Here is a 22,173-nt window from a genome sequence, read left to right on the forward strand (position 1 = left end):
TAGTTTCTTTATTTGATTTCTTTTACAAATTTTATTTATTATCGGCAAGTGAGTCGAGTATGGTAACAAAAATTTAAATCTGTTAATTCCACCAAATGTTATGTTTCGAACTGTATTATTTATTGTCATGATTTGTTAAGACCACATCTTTATTTCCAGAGAGTGAAAAAACTGATAAAGCCTGCAGACAACTTTGGACCCGCCATGTTGAAGTACCAAGAAAAATATCTGGAATCAATGGAGAAAAGGGAGTCCATTTTACCAACCATCAATGTGAGATGCAGGCTAAAGAAGAAATCAAAAGAAATCGAAGCTTCATCAGAACCCTTGACTTATATCAGTTAACTGTTTTATTTACAATTTGGTTAATTTGTAGGTTATAATCTTGTGTTGCAGTAAGTTTGATGTGAAATCTGATTTAATTTATAACAACCCATTATCCATCAGTGATGATTGATTATATTCACTTAGGTGATAGAGAAAAACAATTTACACATGTACCATATATATTCTGTAATAAGCCCATGTTTGGTAATAAGACCACGTCTGGTAATAAGCCCAGGCCATGGTCGGTAATAAGCCCAGACCATGTCTTGTAATAAGCCCATATCTGGTAATAAGCCCATATTTGGTAATAAGTCCTCGCCTGGTAATAAGCCCATATCTGGTAATAAGCCCATGTCTGGTAATAAGCCCAGATCATGTCTGGTAATAAGCCTACGCCTGGTAATAAGTCCATGCCAGGTAATAAGTCAATGTCAGATTATATGCACCCATGACAATTACAAGTCAAATGAATACAAGAGACCTTGCTTACTATTGACCAAACCAGTTGATTTGGTTATTACAGAATAGATGAGGTATGTGTACAGTATATAGCTGATGTTCAGTGCCAAGTAAGGAATGCTGTTATTATTGATATCCACAGTGCTTCCAATCAAAACACTCACGGATATTAAAATATAAGGTTCTACAGGGTTTATAGTAAGAACTTTAACTTTGGTCAGACGTCCAGTAAGATACAACAATGACACATTATTAGTAACTTATTACTTCAAATTTACATTTATATTGTGCATTCCAGTTCAGTTGAACCCTTTCTTTTTACAGTTTCTGTTTTTGGAAAGCTCAGAAGATCAAAGTTCAATATTTAGATTTCTACTTAAGTAGTTGTATAACTAATATCTTGGATATGTGTTCCTGGTTTAAGATCTGGTTTGTTTTGAAACCCAGGATGAAAAAAAAAAATCCAAATGATCAGTTATCAGCTAATTTCAATAAATATCTGTCATCATCAGACAAGGTGATTGTAGATAATTGATTGATCTGACCAAAATCTGGCATGATACAGGTGCTACTAACTACTGGATCTTAATCCAAATTAGTATCAATCTAGTCAGTATTCAAACATCACAAATTTCTTCAGAGTAACGAAAGATTATTTTTATATGTATTTATACAATACCTATTCCTCAAGGATACTTCACAATAATTATTCAATGGATCACATTTGTTTTTATTTACTTTTTCAAAAAACAAAATGCCAAAAGTTTTACATCCTGAATCAGGGTCAACAATCTCCTGTAGAGATTTATATACAGCATCAAGTGTTTTAGGCAGGTTACACATGTTAGATATATAATGTATTAATTAAAAAGTGCTATTTCAGGGGAATACATGTATCACACACTCAGCTTTCCATGTCATTTCTATGTGTTCTGAAAATTGAAAGTATTTTAAAAACTCTTTAACAAAATGGTGTGCAGTTTTGCATCTCTGATTGGCATTGGTTCCTTCAGTACACATTTCTGTCTTAATTCCCCATGTTGATCTGAGAAAAGACAAGTGCCATAGATTTTAATCATCACACATGACAGTTTAGGTTAATGGGTTCTACTATAGCACCTGGCCAATTGGAATCAAACTAAATGATGAGAAGAAAATGGGTTTTTTTTATTTGTAATTTTTTATGTTTATTTTAATATACCGTAGTTCCCCTTCCCATTTTAAAATAAAAATATTGGCTTTTCCAACAATTTATTTTTGAGTGTGAAAATGAAGGCTAAAGTTTTAGTAGATTTTGTTGAAAAAAGAGAGAATGATACAGGTACTGTCAAAATTAACTTAACGAGTAGCATTATTGTGGAGCCATTTTAAGCTACATTTATATCTCTAGGGTATATGTTGTAGTACCATTGGTGTTATCATAGTAGTAAAGAGAGCTAGGATCTCTCAGCAGAGCAGGCTTGAACGTCCCCACTGCTGGACCACCATCTATAATCAACGAAGAATTAATTAGTCAGGCCTGGTATATTATATAAACACTATGTGTTTACTGACAAACTGAAGGATTTCTTGTGTTTTAGCAAGAAGTGTATGTTAGATAAAGATAGAAGTACAGACATTGGACATGATGGAGTTTACTGTCCATTATAGTGTTGTGTCCTAGAGTTACCCCCCTTTACTTACCCATTGGATTGGACTTCAGTAAAAACAGTGGATAGATTATAATCCAATTAAGTGTATACCTAAAGTATGTAATAGTTGGAATTTTAAAAGAATGATAACATTTCTAATAACCGTATTGAACCCAATAAGTGCAAAGGACGCTTAAAAAAATTAAAGCCAAGAAGTGGGAGCTTAATAAAAAACAAATTTTGACCAGCCTTTCATAAAATTCTTCTACAAAGTAAGCCATAAATTAATTCGCAAAAGACAGTGTTACTATTTTCAATCTACATTTAATTTGAAGTAAGTGAAATTGAAGCCTAAGGGATGGGGGCGCTTACAGGGTTGAATATGTTAGGTTTTACCCACAACTCGCAAGGCAACGTTTTGGGGACACCTTTCCCTTGTATAAATTACTTAAAAGATTATTAATGTATAAATATTTGAGTGTTAAATGTAAATACAAGTCTTTGAAGATCTGTTTGATGTTTGTTGTACCATATCATTTCCTTGTACCGTATATATCCTAATTAAATGATAACAATATTAACGTTAACTTATTAAAACATCATATCTGTATACCATATACCTTCTGATGAACTTATCATCACAATATCAAAAAACTTATCTTTTTATCACATTATCTACCAGTGACTTTGTCCATGTAATATTTTTGTATATGGTACTAGTGTAATATCCCTTGAGCACTTTTCATTGGCCGATATTCATTGTGACGTCGGGATTTGACAACGTTTTGACAAAATGGCGGCCTCCGCTGTATATAATTTTAGCATCACATTTATGTAATTGGATGTTGAAATTCTTCCAAATATTGGTTGGTGTAGTTACGGTATGTGATAAAAAGTATCTTGAATTTGTGTTCATTTCATATGAAATTTTAATTTTAATTTTTCTACGACTTGCAAAGATAAAAATCTATTAGAATCATGTATTAAAATCTCATAAAATGAAAACTCTATCATTAAAGATCCTACATATAAATGAGTCTATTCTATTATTTCTAAATCTGAACTTTCTTACCCCTGGTAAACAACTATATTTTCATATTGTTATATTTATTTTTGTGGTTTGAAAAAAATTTAAACTGCATTCTGTAACCTGGTGAATGAAGATATTTGCAGAATTTTTTTAAAGCATGTATAGTGCTTTTGATTGATATCTGCTCCTCCAAAATTATCTATATTTATATTGTGAAAATTCTGTGAAAAATACACAATTTACAATAATGTTCTCTTTTACTTTTTGGATACATTGTGTATTTTCATAACATTTATTAAAATCATTAATTTTCAATTAAGTCATTTCTTCATTAAAGAAAAATCTAATTTTAATTTTAGATACTTCACAAAGTCATTATCAATATGATAACGTTTCTTGAAGGCTTATTTGCATACATATCAAAAGAAAAGTGCCTTAGGACACTCTCTTGACCAATGAAATGCCTGCATTATTTATAAGGACATATACGGAATGCTTCGTAGTACAAGTTTCATCTTTAATCTTAGATATTAACAAATGCTTACGATAACCTGGATATAAAAAGGGATGTTTTACTACTAATATGAATTTTATGTATTCCCAAATCATCGTGTTATTTTAAAATAACGTCCTGATACTGTAAACCGTCTTATTTTCATGTACAATTCAGTTTGATGTATTTCACGGGTGAGTAATCGCGTAAATTAATCACTGCAAAAAAGTCTTAAACTTAGATAAAATGAAATCAATGGAATTGTGTAACCCCTGTGAAAGTGTCTTAGACATGAAGACGCGAAATAAAGTTGCCATGAAAATAGTTCAGTTTACAGTAATCTTAGATCATAGGTTGTCGTTTCCGAGACTTTTTTCTGCAATTGGGATATGTTATCACAGATAATTGTTCTTATCGAATATTAATTTTTGTCATGTGTGAACAAATCTCAACATCAATGTACAAGTGTATTTTAATTGTATTATACATGTCTTTTTTTTCTCTTTTCTTCTTCTTCTTTTTTATTCATTTTAAAATATAACTGTTAATTGGTTATTAGCTCACCTGGTCCGAAGGACGGAGGTGAGCTTATGGGATACCGTGGCATCCCTGGTCCATCATCCGGCGTTTGTCGTCCGTCGTCGGTGGCCCGTCAACAATAGACATCATCTTCATCCCTGGTTGGATTTCAACAAAATTTGACTGGTAGCATCCTTATGGGTTACTTTCTGAAAATTGTACAAATGATGCAGCTGACCCTCCAGAGGCCTGAATGGAGGGGTCAAAAGGGGTCAATTTGGCTATTTCCATATAAAAGACTTCTTTTCTGCAACTAAGCATGGGAGAGCACTCAAAATGCAATGGTAGCATCCTTATAGAGTGGGGATTCAAAATTGTACAAATGATGGGACTGACCCCACCAGGGGCTGAGGGGCAGGGTCAAAAGGGATCAATTTGGCTGTTACCATATAAACGACTTCTTCTCTGCAACTAAGCATGGGATAGCACCCATAACGCAATAACGCATCCTTATAGGGTGGGGATTCAAAATTGTACTAATGATAGAGCTGACCCTTCGGGGCCAAAAAGGTCAATTAGGCTTCTATTTTCATATGAATTACTTCCTCTCTGAAACTATGTATTGGATAGCATACTGTATTTGTATGGTATCTATAGCATCATTATATAGTTGGATTTCAAAATCGAACAAATTAAAGGGTCAATTTTGCTAATTTTTGTAATTGTAAGAGTCTTTTTGATAATTACAAAAAAAAAAAAACAAAAAAAAAACAGGTGAGCGATACAGGCCCTCTTGTATATTTTTCATGTAAACAACGAAACAAGACTAATGGTTTTCAAGATAAGGTAAAAAATTGTAAATTCCCTCCAAAAATGAACTCTTATGGATTTCTCTATAGCAGATAAATTAATGTAAACTTACCAGAATCTCATACTCCAATCATGAATGTCAGTGGGAACGAATCACAAAAATAACTCCAGTGTATTGTAATGTAAATATGCTTGGACTGTTTTAAATACAATTGGTGTATGTTATAAATGTGTATCGGTTTTACAATGATGCATAATATCTTTATAGTCTTTACAATGATAAAATTCATTTCAAATCTAAGAAAAAAATGGTTTTCGTAATGTATTTTTTCAAAAATTGACGTAAATTGTGTATATATATCTTGGCTAATGAAGACCTGATTTTTGATGGCCCACTACCTTACAGTAGCAAAATTTAAACGTTTATTAAAAACATTAATAACATAAGAAAATATATATTGATGGCCTTAGATGAGGTAACAACACCAAACATATACAAGATTTCCTGTGTAATATTTGATAACTGTGGAGCGTCGTTTTGCTGTTTTACTGCAGTGATACTCGACTACCACGCAGTATTTAGGACAATGGCAGGAAACATAAGACGACCTGCAATATCAAAATTTTCATTTTATTTATTTTATTTAAATTTTTCAGAAGATGATGATGAGTATAGTATTAATTGTAAGTTAAGAATAGCTTTTGCGAATCAACAAAATTATAGATCTTGTTTTACAATCCCATTTAAAAAATTCAAAGCCGTTTTGGAAAGGTAGTGGGCCTTTAAGGATAAGTAGGTATTTAATTTGTGTTACTGATTCCTGGCAATGTTAAATATTAACAGGATAAATCAGTATTACTTTGTGCCATCGGAGATCAGGCGACTTTGTCGTTCAGATACAACACTCCAAAACACTTCATTTCTTGTTCACCGATGGTAACAGGTACATATTTTTGGTCACAGAGTTGCCCCGAACTTTAATGAATATGTTGTCAATGATGATAATATTATCAATTTAACACTGATGTAAGCCTTAAGGTTCATGTAATGGCTTTAAACAGTGATATTTTGCAAGCCTAAAACTCATTACTGTGCTGCAATTGAACAGAACTAATTTCATTAATTGTTGGTATATACCCTGGCTAACTGTCAGTCTTACTGTTGATATGTAATTTGTGAAGCTGCGTGTAAAATACAGTAAAATATGAGAAAAATGTATATTTCTGGAGAAGACATAGAACTCGTGTGAATTGCATTGATGGAACCAAATAATCATGCCATCGTGTTCAGTTGTGAATATGCCAGGTACTCCAACAGTTTGTTTGGCAAAATCGGACCAGCAAATAGCGCAGGAGCCTAGTGTAGTAAATGCAAATGGCTGCTATAAATGGCGGATCGAAAATATCGCATATAAGAAGCCATCTCAATTGATACAAATGTTTTTATAGACACCATAAGGTACTCTGAACATAACAAGAAGACTCTTCACGAAAAAAATAGTTCAAACAATCTGTTTGGGGCGAAAAATGCAAATTTCCGGAAAGAGCCTCAAAGTCCACATTTTAACTATTTTTTTCGTAAATATTCTTCTTGTCATGTTCAGAGTACCTTATAGTGTATATAAGAGCACTTGTATCAATTAAAATGTCTTCTTATATGCTATATTTGTGATCCGCCATTTAAAGCAGCCATTTGCATTTACAACAATAGGCTCCTGCGCTATTCGCTGGTCCGATTTTGCCAAACAAACTGTTGGAGTACCTGGCATAGTCACTACTGAACACGATAGCATGTTTATTTGGTGCCATCAATGCAATTCACATGAGTTCTATGTCTTCCCCAGAAATATACATTTTTCTCTTATTTTACTGAAATTTACAAGCAGCTTCACAAATTACTTATCAACAGTAAGACTGACAGTTAGCCAGGGTATATACCGACAATTAATGAAATTAGTTCTGTTCAATTGCAGCACAGTAATGCGTTTTAGGCTTGCAAAATATCACTGGTTAAAGCCATTACATGAACCTTAAGGCTTCTGGAGAAAGAAAACATATATATTAGAAAACATACAAAGATAAAGTTGAATTGTGCACTCAGTTTTTTGTTTGTTTTATACCCGGTATATAAATATAATTAACTACATTGTTTTTTTTCCAAATCAAAATATTTTGATACACATTCATAGTAAATATGTAACTTCTGGTTGGTAAACAATTTTAGATTTTTAGAGGTTGAATCAATGTAAACACATCATCACTATATATATATGTGTTAATCTGGTTTATACACCTGGTTTGTCTGTGTTATTGTCATACAATTATCATCTCGTCATCACAACCATTGTAGCCATAGAAACATGGTGTCCAAGATTTTTGTTGCTCTGTGGTTTTTGTTCTGTTATGACTTCTGTTTGTGTTTAATTTGTAATACAATTTATGTCAAAACAAATGGTGTCTTGTTCTCTTTCAAATGACTCTATATATATCTATACATTCCATTCTGAAGAATGAATCTGAAGGGGCACTGGTTACTGTCGACACAATAATAGTGTGAACGGTTTCGGTTGATCACTTCATCAGCATTCTGTTGCTATTGCTTGGCAGGCTGTCGCTACACACTCGATATCTTGGTCGACAGTAAGTTGTCCCGACATCCTCCGCCTCTGGGTTGCGAGTTCGAATCCCAAGTGTGGAAGTTGCCAAGTACTGACTGCTGGTTGGTGTTTTTTCTCCGGGTACTCTGGTTTACCTCCATTATTAAACCTGGTACATCCTTACATGACCCTGGCTGTTAATAAGATGTAAAACTAAACAAACAAAAGAACAAATCTGCAGCCTTCCTGAAAAGTCCAAAATGGAGCATAATCAACTGAAGACCAGGAGCATTCAAAACCCTTCTGTATATGCCATCAGGTTCAGTGAGATCCACGCAGATCCTTATTTTCACTCCGTTTTAGAGAGGACTAAACAACTTCCCATATAGGATTATGTTCTGATGACCTCTGACAAATCAAATTACTACCACCAAGTTTTTTGACGGGACAAAATAGTATGCAAAAGTCATTTTACTTAATGAGCACTGGAATCGGGTCGTCTGTCTCTCTGTAGACATTAATACTTTGTCCAGCAAAATCCTCCAAAACTACTAATAGATTTTGATAAAATTTAGTTCACAGAACTCTTGACATAAATGGGAGTTGAGTTAACTATATAGGGATCTGCAATGTCCCCTATTAATGGAGTTATTACTACATTTGTGCAGCAGGGGGTATAAATCATCCACTTTTGTGACAGTTCTAGTTTTGTCAACAGTAAAATTTAGGTCACCGTGACTTGATTCCCTGGTGTAGAACACAGTCTGGCAGTACCAAACTAAAGTTTTTCTTAAAAGGCAGAGTCATACCGGTATATATGATGACCTGAATTTAATAAGCAATACACAGTAGGTTTACCCATACACCATGTGAGAACTTTCAATGTATTCTCGTAAGTTTATAGACCAAAGAGCCTGGACAATATAAAGTGTGAAAGGCAAGAGTGACAGATATGGCAAACCTAACATAGTCGCCCTAGCTGGGAACTAATTAGCCACAAAGACTGAAAGTGAGAATTTTCCTTTCATTCGCTTTAAGATAAGATAATGTGTTAGAGGTGGTAAAATACCCAGTAAGTCATCTCCAAAGCTTCTTACCTACAGAATACATGTACCAATACTATACTCACATAGATATAAAACTGAAAATACCAAGTTTTAATCAAAATCATTTATTGAACATAAATAAAAACAAAAGTAATTGTAAATTGTATCTTATTGTTCTAAAACATCAGGTATTACATGTTGGTGGCACTATCTTGGTCTGTGAATACAATGTACTACCACAGAGGATTGTATTCCGACCAATCTAACTAAAATTAGACTTGTAATTCCACTCCCACTACGATACTCTACGTTATGCTTTGGAATTACAAGTCTAATTTTAATTAGATTGGTATTCCGACTTACCATATCAGAGTTATCTGCTCTTGGATGTAGGTATTGATCATTACCATATCTGGGCCCAGTCTCAAAAACAAAGATAACTAAGATATAATAATTTACTTGAGAAATAAAACAAGAACCTACGCTTAACCAACTTATTACATATATCCAAAATGTTTGAATACAATACTGTATAATTCTTTGACCTATAAAACCATGTTTCTTGCAGAAAAAAATTATGAGATATCAAATTGTGAATTTGAGTGAATCTGCCAAATTAAAACCCTCACAAATATTAATAACTATGCAGCATTCTATTATATACAACTGCTGAAGATTTGATTGATTTATTGCACAGGGTTATAAGGTCACAGAAGACCAATTCTGACACATTTAGCCTAAATAAAAATACCAGAGGATTTATTAAAACAGTATTAAAATGTCAAAAGATAATATAATTTATTAGTTAATGTAAAACTGTTGCTGAAAATAGATGAGTTACAACTTAAAATATACATGTATTGACAAAAGATTTACATTAAAATTCTACAGCTTTGGTCTTTTAAAAAATATTACTCTGTAAAGTTCAAGTGGGCTTAAATACTATTGTTGCATTTAAACTAATCACATCTCCACTATACAGTGGATAAAATACAAAATAAACATCTTTGGTTCAAGAATGGAGATCATTTCAACTACATGTAACAGAACCTATATAATATACATGTATGTACATGTATGTCATATATATAATAAATGTGTAGAAGAACAGGAAAAATACACATTCCTGTCGAGTGCCCCGACCAGGAATCGAACCTGGGTCTCCGGCGTGGAAATCTACGGCTCTACCGACTGAGCCAAAGAAGCATGCTCCGTCAGCTGAGTGACAGGGACCGTATTTAACACTTTTTACAAACCACACCGACCCGCTCCTTTTACACATGTATTACTACTCTCATACTCATTAAGTCTATATAACCACACAATGTAATTGCAAAGATAGAAGCATTCATTCTTCTTATCTGCAGGTTTCTGATGTCAACATCACAAACTTGGAATTAGCATTCTGTTATTGTACATGTCTATAAGTGTCAGACATTAAAATATCATTCAGAGATTACACACTCAAGTTAATTTCACAAGTCATTCTATTTTTTCCATAAATTTCATTTTGATTTCAAATAGAACAAGTGGATGCCACTTATTCTAAATTGATATATACAGGCAACATAAAACCTGAAATTCATCAAAATTGGACCTCAAGAAATTTTTACCTAAAATTGACAATAATTACTTGCAAATTTATTGTCAAAATTTCTCGAGATTAATTTCAGGTTAGGAAATTTTGCTTGTCCATGTTCAATAATTTTATATAAGTTCACCAAATACCATTATGAAACTATGATTTTCGAATTATTACACAAGGAAACGTTATCGTACCATGGACAACTACTAACTACGGACAAAATCATTTGCTATAGGTCACCATGACAACCATACAGGGTCAGCACACCTAAATAACAATCAATTCCAACATTACTATGTACATCATGATTTTGTTTGGACTTTTCACATTGTAATAAAATACATTGCACAGACAAATGTGTTAGTTAACAATTCTAAATGCATGAAAATGTATATACAATTTTGACAAGATGCTATTCATGGTTAATTCTAAAAATTCAAAAAAGAAAAAAAAATTAACAGAAAGCCAACAAATGGAGCACCATCACAAAGTGAGACAATGATATTATCCCACACGGTGTAAACAACTTAAACTGTGTATGGTAAATTTTCGCTTTTTTCGCTCGTAACTTGAAATGATGGCCATGAAGTAGAACTTCTTTGGCTGTAAATGAAAATATTTTGTTACTCACAATCAAGTTGTGGCGAAAAATCACTACAAACTGAAGCTGGTTTACTGTAGTGAATGATCATGCTGTATTAATAAAATAGCAACTGGTCATAATATATTTACATCATATTTAAATCATATAGGATTATTCTGGTTCATTTCACAACATTACATTATCTTTTATCATATTGAATTTAGAATAGAATAATCTGTATTAGAATATATAATATTTGTTCTACATAATGCTTAACATATATTTGATATTACCAAAAAGATTATAATTACAAACGGTATAAATTCATTGTTTGTCAAGAATGTCATAATTTCATTTTATTTCATTGGATTCTTAAGAATGAAAAAAATATTTTGAAATTCAGTTTAAATTTTCTCTTTTTCCAAACTCAGCATCTCCTTTTAGATGCATTCCATGCTGCTGTTTATCTAGTCTTCGTATCAACTGAGGAAGTTCTGGGCCTCTCGTGTGTCGGTTGTTTCCGATATGTCTTGTCGCGTCCGGGTGTTTCGCGATGTGTGTCTGCATCTTAAGTCAATTGTAGGGAAGTACGACTGCCGTTTTTCTACTGTATCTAAATATTGTTGTCTGTATTTGGGTACTGCTGGTCCAAAATCCTCAGCAGGCTTTAACAGTTTCTTCACTCTCTGAAAATTGCAGTAAAAATTCAAATTAACTTTAGTTGAGTTTTTACCAGGTATCTGTTGTCAGAAAGACAATCCTTTTGACATACTAAGTCATTTATAAGCCACTTTTTAGGTAATACCTCAAAAACTGGCAGTCTATGTAACTTCGCTATAGGACCATAGTTAGTAAAGTGACTTAGGTTTCCTTTTACATATTGTTCTTTACCAAAATGACCCTATTTTGACCTTGTTTGTGATTGTTACCTTGACTTATGAATGAAGTATGACCTTGGTAATTGAATGTGACCTTGATGTCACATGGGTTTGTAGATATGACCTTTAATTTATAAATATATGATTGTTCCTTACATTTACTGAAGTACTTACCATCATAATTGGTCCACTCTCTTTATATATAGCTATGGCAGCACATACAGGAACTGGAACAAGGGAGATAAGTCCGAGGAACCAGCCCAGGTTGATGGCCCAGGGGGGATAGTTGTAGTCACCATAGGTTACCGGGCTCAGCTGGGTCACACTGAACAGCCATATAAACTGTGGATAGAAGAAGAAACTTAACAATGATTCTTCACATTGTACAGGTTTACGTGTGTCCATTTTGGTATGTTATTTGTTTTTTGCCATATTCAGTCTTTGCAAATTAAAAGAGTTACCTGCCCTTATGGGTAGAGATCAATGAGAATGATTTATATACCATGTAATACCCAATAACATTTGTGCAGGGCTAGTATCTCTAGTGGTGATGGAACGTAACTATTGAAATTTTCTTTCTGCTATGACGTTAACAAGCAATATCACCTATCAGCGTCATTCCATCCCCAATAGAAACAATAGTCCCACACAAACCTTACCAGGCATCACATGGTACATGAATTTGTCCCATTGTCATATCATTATTTTGTGAACTTATCTCTCATCAATTTCTCTTAAACATACAATGTCACACCCACAAACAATTGTCGTCACAATCAATACCTAACCCACAAGGTAGATAACTCTGTATGGTAAAGAGTAGCTGACTATGTCAATACCTAACCCACAAGGTAGATAACTCTGTATGGTACAGAGTAGCTGACTATGTCAATACCTAACCCACAAGGTAGATAACTCTGTATGGTACAGAGTAGCTTACTATGCTAATGGTGTTTGTTAAGTTTAAGGCTGTCTTAGCTACAGAAACAATTCTCAATCAAGGACATATGACTTAGTTCTCCATGGACCTGTGACCAAGATCTCCATGGTTACAGTAGTAACTGATCTTACCAAAATGAGGACGGGAGTGACGAAACACCAGCAGATCTTCCACCAGGAACATGGCTGGTAACCTATCATTAACTCAATGTCACGATAAAATCGGTCGGCACCTGGAATGTAAATAATGTTTACTCTGCTAGGTCATTCAACTTAACTATGTTATCATTTTACAACTTGATCTTATAAAAGTCAAAGAATTTATTATTAAATTAAGGTTTAACAACAATCCAAGAAAACAAATCTCTAACTGGGAAGTTGGCAAAAACCATTATCTGTTATGTGCAAAAAAAAATATGACCAATAGAATAACATATCTCTGTGGTAATGTCCTCCACCAGCATTTCCCTTTACATTATTGTATATAACATTTACAATACTTTGTACATTTTCTTGCCATCACATCAAAGTTTAATATGGGAAAATGCCAATTAACTTAGTACCTACCATAAACCCAGCCAATGACAACACACTCAATGAGGGAGAGGATCATCAGGGAAAATGTGGAGCAATACCAGTCCATGATCTGTAGCACGTACACACCTCCCTACAATGTCAAGGTTAAATAGAGGTCAAACACACCTACCTATAATGTCAAGGTTACATAGAGGTCATACACACCTCCATACAATGTCAAGGTTAAATAGGGGTCAAACACACCTCCCTCCAATGTCGAGGTTAAACAGAGGTCAAATACACCTCCCTACAATGTCAAGGTTAAATAGAGGTCAAACAGCCAGGTCACCTGGCTGTTGTGAGGTCAAATACACCTCCCTACAATGTCAAGGTTAAATAGAGGTCAAACACACCTCCCTACAATGTCAAGGTTAACAATGTGAAGGTTAAATAGAGGTCATACACACCTCCCTATAATCTCAAGGTTAAACAGGGGTCATACACACCTTCCTACAATGTCAAGGTTAAATAGAGGTCATACACACCTCCCTACATTGTCAAGGTAAAATAGAGGTCAAACGCACCTTCCTACAATGTCAAGTTAAATAGAGATCAAACATACCTCCCTATAATGTCAAGGTTAAATAGAGGTCATACACCCCTCCCTATAATGTCAAGGTTAAATAGAGGTCATACACACCTCCCTACAATGTCAAGGTTAAATAGAAGTCAAACACACCTCCCTACAATTTCAAGGTTAAATAAAGGTCAAACACACCACCCTACAATGTCAAGGTTAAATAGCTATATATATAGATGTCAAACACACCTCCCTACAATGTCAAGGTTAAATAGCTATATATAGAGGTCAAACACACCTCCCTACAATGTCGAGGTTAAATAGAGGTCAAACACACCTCCCTACAATGTCAAGGTTACATAGAGGTCAAACACACCTCCCTACAATGTCAAGGTTACATGGAGATCATATGTAAACACCTCTCTACAATGTAACACAGCATAATGTTAAATGGAATCTCAACATTCAGAATAAAAGAATTGTCTGTATACTTACTTGCATGATACATGGGATTCCTAGCAAGAACTCAAGGAAACACATAAACGCTGTAAAGAGTTCCTTCCTGTTTCTCAGTAGATCTGGAAACTCGTCAACGAAGGCACTAGTCATCGTCTCAAACATACCAAACTAAAACAGAGAAAGGCACATGTCACCTGGCTGTTGTGTTAGGGCGGATGCTGTACGGAGAGATAGGACAAAAACACCAGGAAACATGGCTGATTCAGGGGAGATCACTCCAGGCGTTATTGTTTTTCTAGTTCTACTTTTGTGTAGATTGCAGCATAGCTTATACAACCAAACTGAATATTTTTCTTCTGATTTTTCACAATTTTTGTAAGATCTCATTCAGCAATATTACTTATCATAAAATATATATCTTGATGGGTTTTTTTTAAAGTAAAATTACTTATTTCAAACCAGTGTTCCTGACATGTGTCCATATTTTCACTTGCAATAATTTCAAAACAATTAAAAATCATTAAAATCAAAGATTTGAATCATAATTACTATCATCTTGCTTCAGTTAATTATGCAATAAATTGATTCTCGGTATTGAATTATTTTTACATTGAACCAACAAAGATAAAATGCGTTTAAAATGTTTTTCATGTTATTGCAAGCTTGACATAAATTTAAAATGTTCACAAGTTCAAAAATATATTGGAAATGCCATAACGATTAATGAGATAATTTTTTTTTTAATAATAACAATTCTATTATTGACTCTGAAGAAACTTTTTTAGCAGTTAAGAATTATTTTACTTCAAAAACTTTTATCCATATAACAGAACTTGTGAACGTGACTTTTTTCCTGTGTATGAAAATCAAAAGAAAATTAATGCTCTGAAAACAGTTTATTACATTTTCTCCACAAATCTAAATTGCTACTTTATTATGCAGTTCTCAAACTAACAAGGGACCTCTGGGGTATACAATGATGGTACATACTAGTAGTATATATATACCCTCATATTAGGTCACTACCCATATATATTCGGTCAATGTTGCACCAGCTTTATATATAAGGACCAATTGTCGCAAATTTTATTGTTGTAATTACATACACATTAAATGGTTGATTTCCTATGATTATCAAATTTTGTTCATTTGATACTTTTTCAGTATTTTTGTATGAATGATAAATAGAATTCAAAGCTACTAGAAAATACATGTTGTAGATATTATGTTGACAATAAGCTCTGAGTGAATGGAAGAGAGATTTGCCAATTTCTAAAGCAAAGACCTATTGGTGGAAAACGATTGACACAGAAATTATCAAATAATGAAATTTTATGCAAATCAAATATATCTAACTAATAAAGTAACAGCTTGATTAAGTGGAGAAAATATCTGGTCAATTGACCATGTGGTGTCCTCCGCTGACCCCTGTGGTGCCCCTGGGGATCACGCGGTGTCAGCGGTGGGATTATTCTATAGACTTATATGTGTGAGGCATACTGTGTTGGAGAAGTTGGCGAAGTCACACAGGGACAGGTGGACATTCCCCGCTGGACACAGTACTGACCATGGGCCTTGAGAGAAAAAAAACGTAAGAAGACAAAAGTTACCTTATCTGTGATATTAGTGATAATAATTTCAACACATAGCCTCTCAACCTCTCTCCTATCCCATAACTCCTTGTTTATAAAATAAGTGAGTATTTTAGAATATTAAGGTTGTAATACTGCTGTGTAACTTTGTGAATAAGCCCTAAATCAATAAGCTCTTGTATTATAACAAATAGTCCTTGTAGATAAATAACAACAAGCCCTTGTACAATAATTAGTATGAGCCCTTGTATGACAATGAGCCCTTGTACAACAACCAGTACTATGAGCCCTTGTACAACAACAAGTACATAAGCTCTTGTACAACAACAAGTACAATGAGCTCTTGTACAACAACAAGTACAACAAGCCCTTGAAGAACAACCAGTACTCTGAGCCCTTGTACAACAACAAGTACAATGAGCTCTTGTACAACAACAAGTACATAAGCTCTTGTACAACAACAAGTACATAAGCTCTTGTACAACAACAAGTACAATGAGCTCTTGTACAACAACAAGTACAACAAGCCCTTGTAGAACAACCAGTACAATAAGCCCTTGTACAACAATAAGTCTTTGATTAACAATGAACCCTTGCCTTACAATAAGTCCAAGTTTGTTTGTTTGTTTGATTAATTAACGTCCTATTAACAGCTATGGTCATGTAAGGACGGCCTCCCATGTATGCGGTGTGTTGCGTGTATGTTGTGCGAGGTGCGTGTTTTGGGAGACTGCGGTGTAATTATGTTGTGTCTTCTTGTATAGTGGAACTGTTGCCCTTTTCATAGTGCTATATCACTGAAGCATGATGCCGAAGACACCAAGCAACATACCCCACCCGGTCACATTATGCTGACAACGGGCGAACCATTCGTCCCACCCCCTGTTTGCTGAGCGCTATGCAGGAGCAAAAACTACCACTTTTATAGACTTTGGTGTGTGTCGGTCAGGGGAAAAAACCCAGAGCTTTCCTCACAGGGGCAAACGCTCAACTCAAGGCCAAAAGTGAGGCGGTGCCAAGGGAGGCATTAGGAAAAATAAAGTCAGTTAGGAAGAAGAGAAAAGATAAGATCCTAAATTTAGTCGCCTTTTACGATCATGCAATAGGGGCAACAGGAACAATATTATATAGAAGTCCAAGTCTATCAATAAGCCTGTCTAACAATAATTAGCACTTGTTTAACTTCAAACTCCTCTCCTATTTATCAAGCCTAATTATATTGCAGAGATCTTCATCCTATATAACTTAATTGTAATTCACTCCAGATAATCTGATATTTGAGGTAGTGAAATAGAACTCCCACATGTAGTTACTAAGTTATTTCACTCTCTAGAGTTTGGAAGTTGCAACTCATAAAGGATATAATGTGATTCTGTGTTCTAACTGAATTCTGACTCTATATAGAACCCACATATCTAATCCCCGTGGGCTGGTTCAGAATGCAGATCTAGGGGTCGAGATGACTATAGGCATGTTATATCTTGGTGTCACTTGAGAAATGTCAATTGCAATCTCTCTCTCACCCACTCCCACACTTTCTGAGTTTACCTGTTAGAGTATTCCATTAGGAAGAGGCTGTTCTCACAGAAAAACAAGATTTCATATTATAACATGGCATCGGCATTAATCTCTAAAATTGTGTCAAATGTTCCTCAAGAATATATCACTTATACAAATTCATTCAATAGGATTCAATTTATTATCAAAAACATTTCAAGAAAAAAATATTTTGGAAACTTTACAAAAGAAAAAAGTTATTTCATTGAAGAAGAACCAAGATATGTCTACCAATTAAACAAAACTCATGTGCCTTTTGTAGGATTATGGCAGAGAAAGAACATGTAAGATACCTAAAACATTCAAAAGGTCCCACAGGCCTGTGCTATTGATCATTGATTTTGCCCTCCAGAGGTGTACACCAGGGTTCCCTTTTTGATCCAAACCTATATCAAATTAATGGACAATTTCCTAAAACTCTCTAATATTACCAAAACTATTCTTTAGAGTGTCATGAATTTTGTAACTACACCAGTCATATTTTGCATTTCCCAATCACTCATTTCCTAAAATGCATGTTACGAATGATAATATTTAATACCTAAGCCATTTTTGATGAAAAGATCATGAAATAATATGCAATTATTATGATCTTGATAGCATGGACATGCATATATATATATATAATATTGATCATATATTTTAGTATACTATCAAACCTACATTGATATTAAGTAAATGTAATAATTTTTAATTTGTAATAATATGTACTTAATAATAATAGCATCATAAAATTTTGCATCATGCAATTTTACTGGCATCTTTAGTCGGCCTTGACTGTTGTTTAATTAATTAAATACAGAGAATAAACACAATAATGTGTGTTTATTTTTGTACACAAAGTGTAGGTATAATTATATGTAAGATACTGTATCCTATATGTTCTCTGCCATAGTACAAAAAAGTCATCTGGGTTTTGTCAAGTGGTTCATGGACAAAATATCATGTTAGCTGTAACAGGTTCTTTAAAATTTTGTAATCAGATTTGTGTGGTTTCTAATTTCACAATTAATAATAAATCGGACCATTTTGACACAAACCAACATTAAATATATAATAGATTGCTTGTCATCAGAAAATAACTTTGTTTTATAATATTTTTTAATTAAAAAAGTGTTACAATGTTTTTCTTCAATATAATATGTGCAAAAACCAGTAATATATATGCTAAGTCAAAGTGCTCTCAGCTTACAGTTAATGTGATACCAAATCAATTGCATCCCAATACTATCACCTCTTTCATTTCACCAAATCAGTTCAAACGTATTTATAAAAAATTTCATTAATTAAATATAATAAAAGTGAAAAGATTTTGTAATCACCGATACCTTTATAAAAGATAAGAAATGATTTGAATTTTTTGATGACAAAGTCTAGAGTCAGTAGAACCATGAACAAAGGACATTAACATTCTGTATCCCTTGATGCCAGATGACTAAAACTTCTGCAATCAAAATCGACCTATACCAGGCAATACTTTTATTTCTCACAAAAAAACAATATTCAATAAAAATATGCACCAAGATTTTATGCATTTTAGTAAAAAGTCTTGAACTGTTAGTAAAGCCAACCATTCAATTTTGTGATTAACACAGCATCATTCTAATAAAATTTCAGTAATTTTGACATACGAAATAAGAGCGCTCTTTGAAACAAATCAATTTTCTTTCAGTAAAAGCATCACGGCATCAAAGATATCATAGGAAAAGGGGGAGATATTTCATGCCATACATACTGTATTGTAGCCTCCCCTAGTTTTTCCTAAGGTTAACATGATAAAAGAGTGACCTATAATGGTTTATTTGCCTTTATCACTTTTTCATATTGATTTGAATATAAAACACAAAAATATCATTATTCCCTACATACTTGAAGCAAATCTGTAGATTTAGAGTAAATTATAATGAAATTATGCACACCTGAGAGAACGTAGGCATTTAGTATTTAACCAATGCTAAGATACCAGGTAAAAGAATATATTTGATATTTCTTCAATCCAGTACATTCGAACAACAAAGCAGTTAAATATGCAACTAAATCTGTCTTTGCATACTACAAAGTTACATTCCTTTTAGGTAATGATTGTGATATCATTATTTCTTTAGAAAAACGCACGTTGTTTTTACAAAAGGGATCAACGTTTTTCGGAACCTTTTCCAAATTTGAGAAAATTTATAACATTCAAGTGTTTCCGAAATTTTGCCTTTGTAAAGTCAAATATGCAAATACGATATTGCTATAACAATAAGCAAACAATTTAATTAATACATTAATTTTGTGGTGGCGGTAGAGATGTTGTATTTGTTGTTTAATTTTCAGTTCAGAAAATCTAAATTTTATTTAGCTATACTAATAAAAGCATTTTTTTCATTATTTAACCTACTTTACACCACAGGGAAGACTACAATACAGTTTGTTCATAAAAATGAGATAATTAGTGCTTATTTTGTTTATTACAGTTGGTAACTTTACCTGACTATCCAAACCGATCGTAAACAACATCAAAAAGAACAACACAGCCCACAACGGTGATATGGGTAACTTGGCCACGGCCTCAGGGTAAGCGACGAAAGTCAACCCAGGTCCTGTAAAATATCAATCCACAATAACATCAATAATATCACACTGGTCCAGAATGTTTACTAACACGCCAACAAAAACTTTATATGTCAGCAGTTATTTATAGCATTGATCGATGGAGGCCTGGGTTCCACCAATAGTCCTTATTTCATACTTCAATATCTTCACTTATTCTTTTTTATGAAAAAATACAAAAGCAACTGTTCTTGAATTTAGACTTTTACGTTTATCCTTGATTCTGATTTAATTTTTTCAGATTGTACAATCAAACCTGTCTAAAAGACCACTCAATACAAGGGGTGAAGAAAGTGGTCTTTATATACAGGTCAAATTGTATTGGGACCCTTAGAAAGTGGTCATATTAAACTGGTTATCTTTAAATAGAGTGGAATTCAATCAATTTTATCAAATGAAGTGACAACTAAATCATATACAGACCCTGTGTTACGACTTTTTCTATGTCCACTCCAGTTTCGTGTGCCATGAATCCTAAGACCGAGAAGATAACAAGGCCAGCAAACACACTCGTACCACAGTTGATCAGGGGCACGATCATAGCATCCCTGTAATTAACAAAATGGAGATTATTATCTCATTATCACAAACATCTTTTGACCGTTAACAGATAATTTTACCATTGGAACATCATTAGACATTAGAAATATCATTTGACCTTGGAAACATAACTAGACATTAGAAATATCATTTGACCTTGGAAACATAATTTGACATTGCAAACATCATTCGGGCCTGGAAACATAATTTGACATTGCAAACATCATTCGGCCCTGGAAACATAATTTGACATTGCAAATATCTTTTGACCTTGAAAATATCCTTTGACCTTGGGAATATCATTTGACCGTGGAAACACTATTTGCCAGAAACATTAGATACAAGTGACCTTGATTCAATCTTTAAAACATAAATAGACCTCAGAGACATCAGTTGCCCTTGGAAACTTAATTTGATATTCGAAACATCATTTAATCTTTTTTTTTTTTAACTTAAACATCATACAAACTTGATTTAATATTAGAAACATTGTTTAATCTGGTAAAATCTGAATACATTTAAATGGTTATAAAAATGGCATGAGATACAAGTTTTAAGGTGTCTAACTAGCACCCTATTGTTGTAAATGTCACAGTGACCTTGGTATCAACCACCCACACTAGACCCTGATCATTAGGGCCCTAATCCGGATGTTAAACTCTTAATGATTGGTTAGCTTTAATTCAACAAGAACTGACCAATCAAGTTCACTTTCTGGCAAACAAGTAAATCAAAACCTTCCTGGATACATTTTATATGTAAGAGTGTATATATCTGTTTAGGTTCAGGTTTTGATTTCCTGGCTCGAGTATCATTTACGTCAGACTGTTATCACTGCAGTCCCAGATTGTCATAGACGTCATTGTAAGTTTTTTTCTCTACCCCAGCCGAGAGTGACAAACACTTGAAATATAAAGGAAGGACCTTCGTCATTCAAAAACAGAACAATGGAGTCTTAAACATTGACAGGATTATAGGGGTATTGTGTCAGAATGTGGCCAAACTTCCTGTCCCATTCTTCATAACAGTATTGACCAATAACCCTGGAGTAAACATTTACCCCGGTAGCCTTCTACAAATATTAATGTAACAAACAAATATTAACACAACAAACATTATCCTACTAAATCTATATTTTATTATTTTTCCGCTAACTTAACTAGCTACAGAGAGAATACATATGTACATGCGAACAGGTTTTACACCAAGACTATAGCTATGATACACTTAAAACAGTCTACATGGATAGAATAACATTATAGTCATTGTTACCATGAACTTTACTTATTTGAATGACCATTAAAGCCGTCCAGTCTTAGATACTGAACTTGTCTAAGCTCAGAGTCAATGAGTAAGTTTTGTAATATTTTGAGCTTAATTTCAACCTGAGGTCAGATCAAACTGGTTAGATTGGCCAGGTGGTACAATTATACCTTA

At 33.6% G+C, this 22,173-nt stretch overlaps 1 protein-coding gene and 1 pseudogene across 1 annotated transcript in view; one reads left to right on the forward strand and one right to left on the reverse strand.

Annotated features, from left to right (window-relative positions):
- Window positions 1-7,721, forward strand: part of LOC138327819 (sodium- and chloride-dependent glycine transporter 1-like) — a 56,931-nt gene extending 49,210 nt beyond the window's left edge. Inside the window, exon 14 of the mRNA XM_069274214.1 lies at window positions 160-7,721. Coding sequence (XP_069130315.1) covers window positions 160-345 — 186 coding nt within the window. The 3' untranslated portion in view covers window positions 346-7,721. The remainder of the gene's footprint in view (window positions 1-159) is intronic.
- Window positions 7,722-9,021: 1,300 nt separating this feature from the next.
- LOC138327820 (sodium- and chloride-dependent GABA transporter 1-like) overlaps window positions 9,022-22,173 on the reverse strand; it is a 39,276-nt pseudogene continuing 26,124 nt past the window's right edge.

Source organism: Argopecten irradians, chromosome 7 (genome assembly GCF_041381155.1).
Source record: "Argopecten irradians isolate NY chromosome 7, Ai_NY, whole genome shotgun sequence".
Lineage (NCBI taxonomy): Eukaryota > Metazoa > Mollusca > Bivalvia > Pectinida > Pectinidae > Argopecten > Argopecten irradians.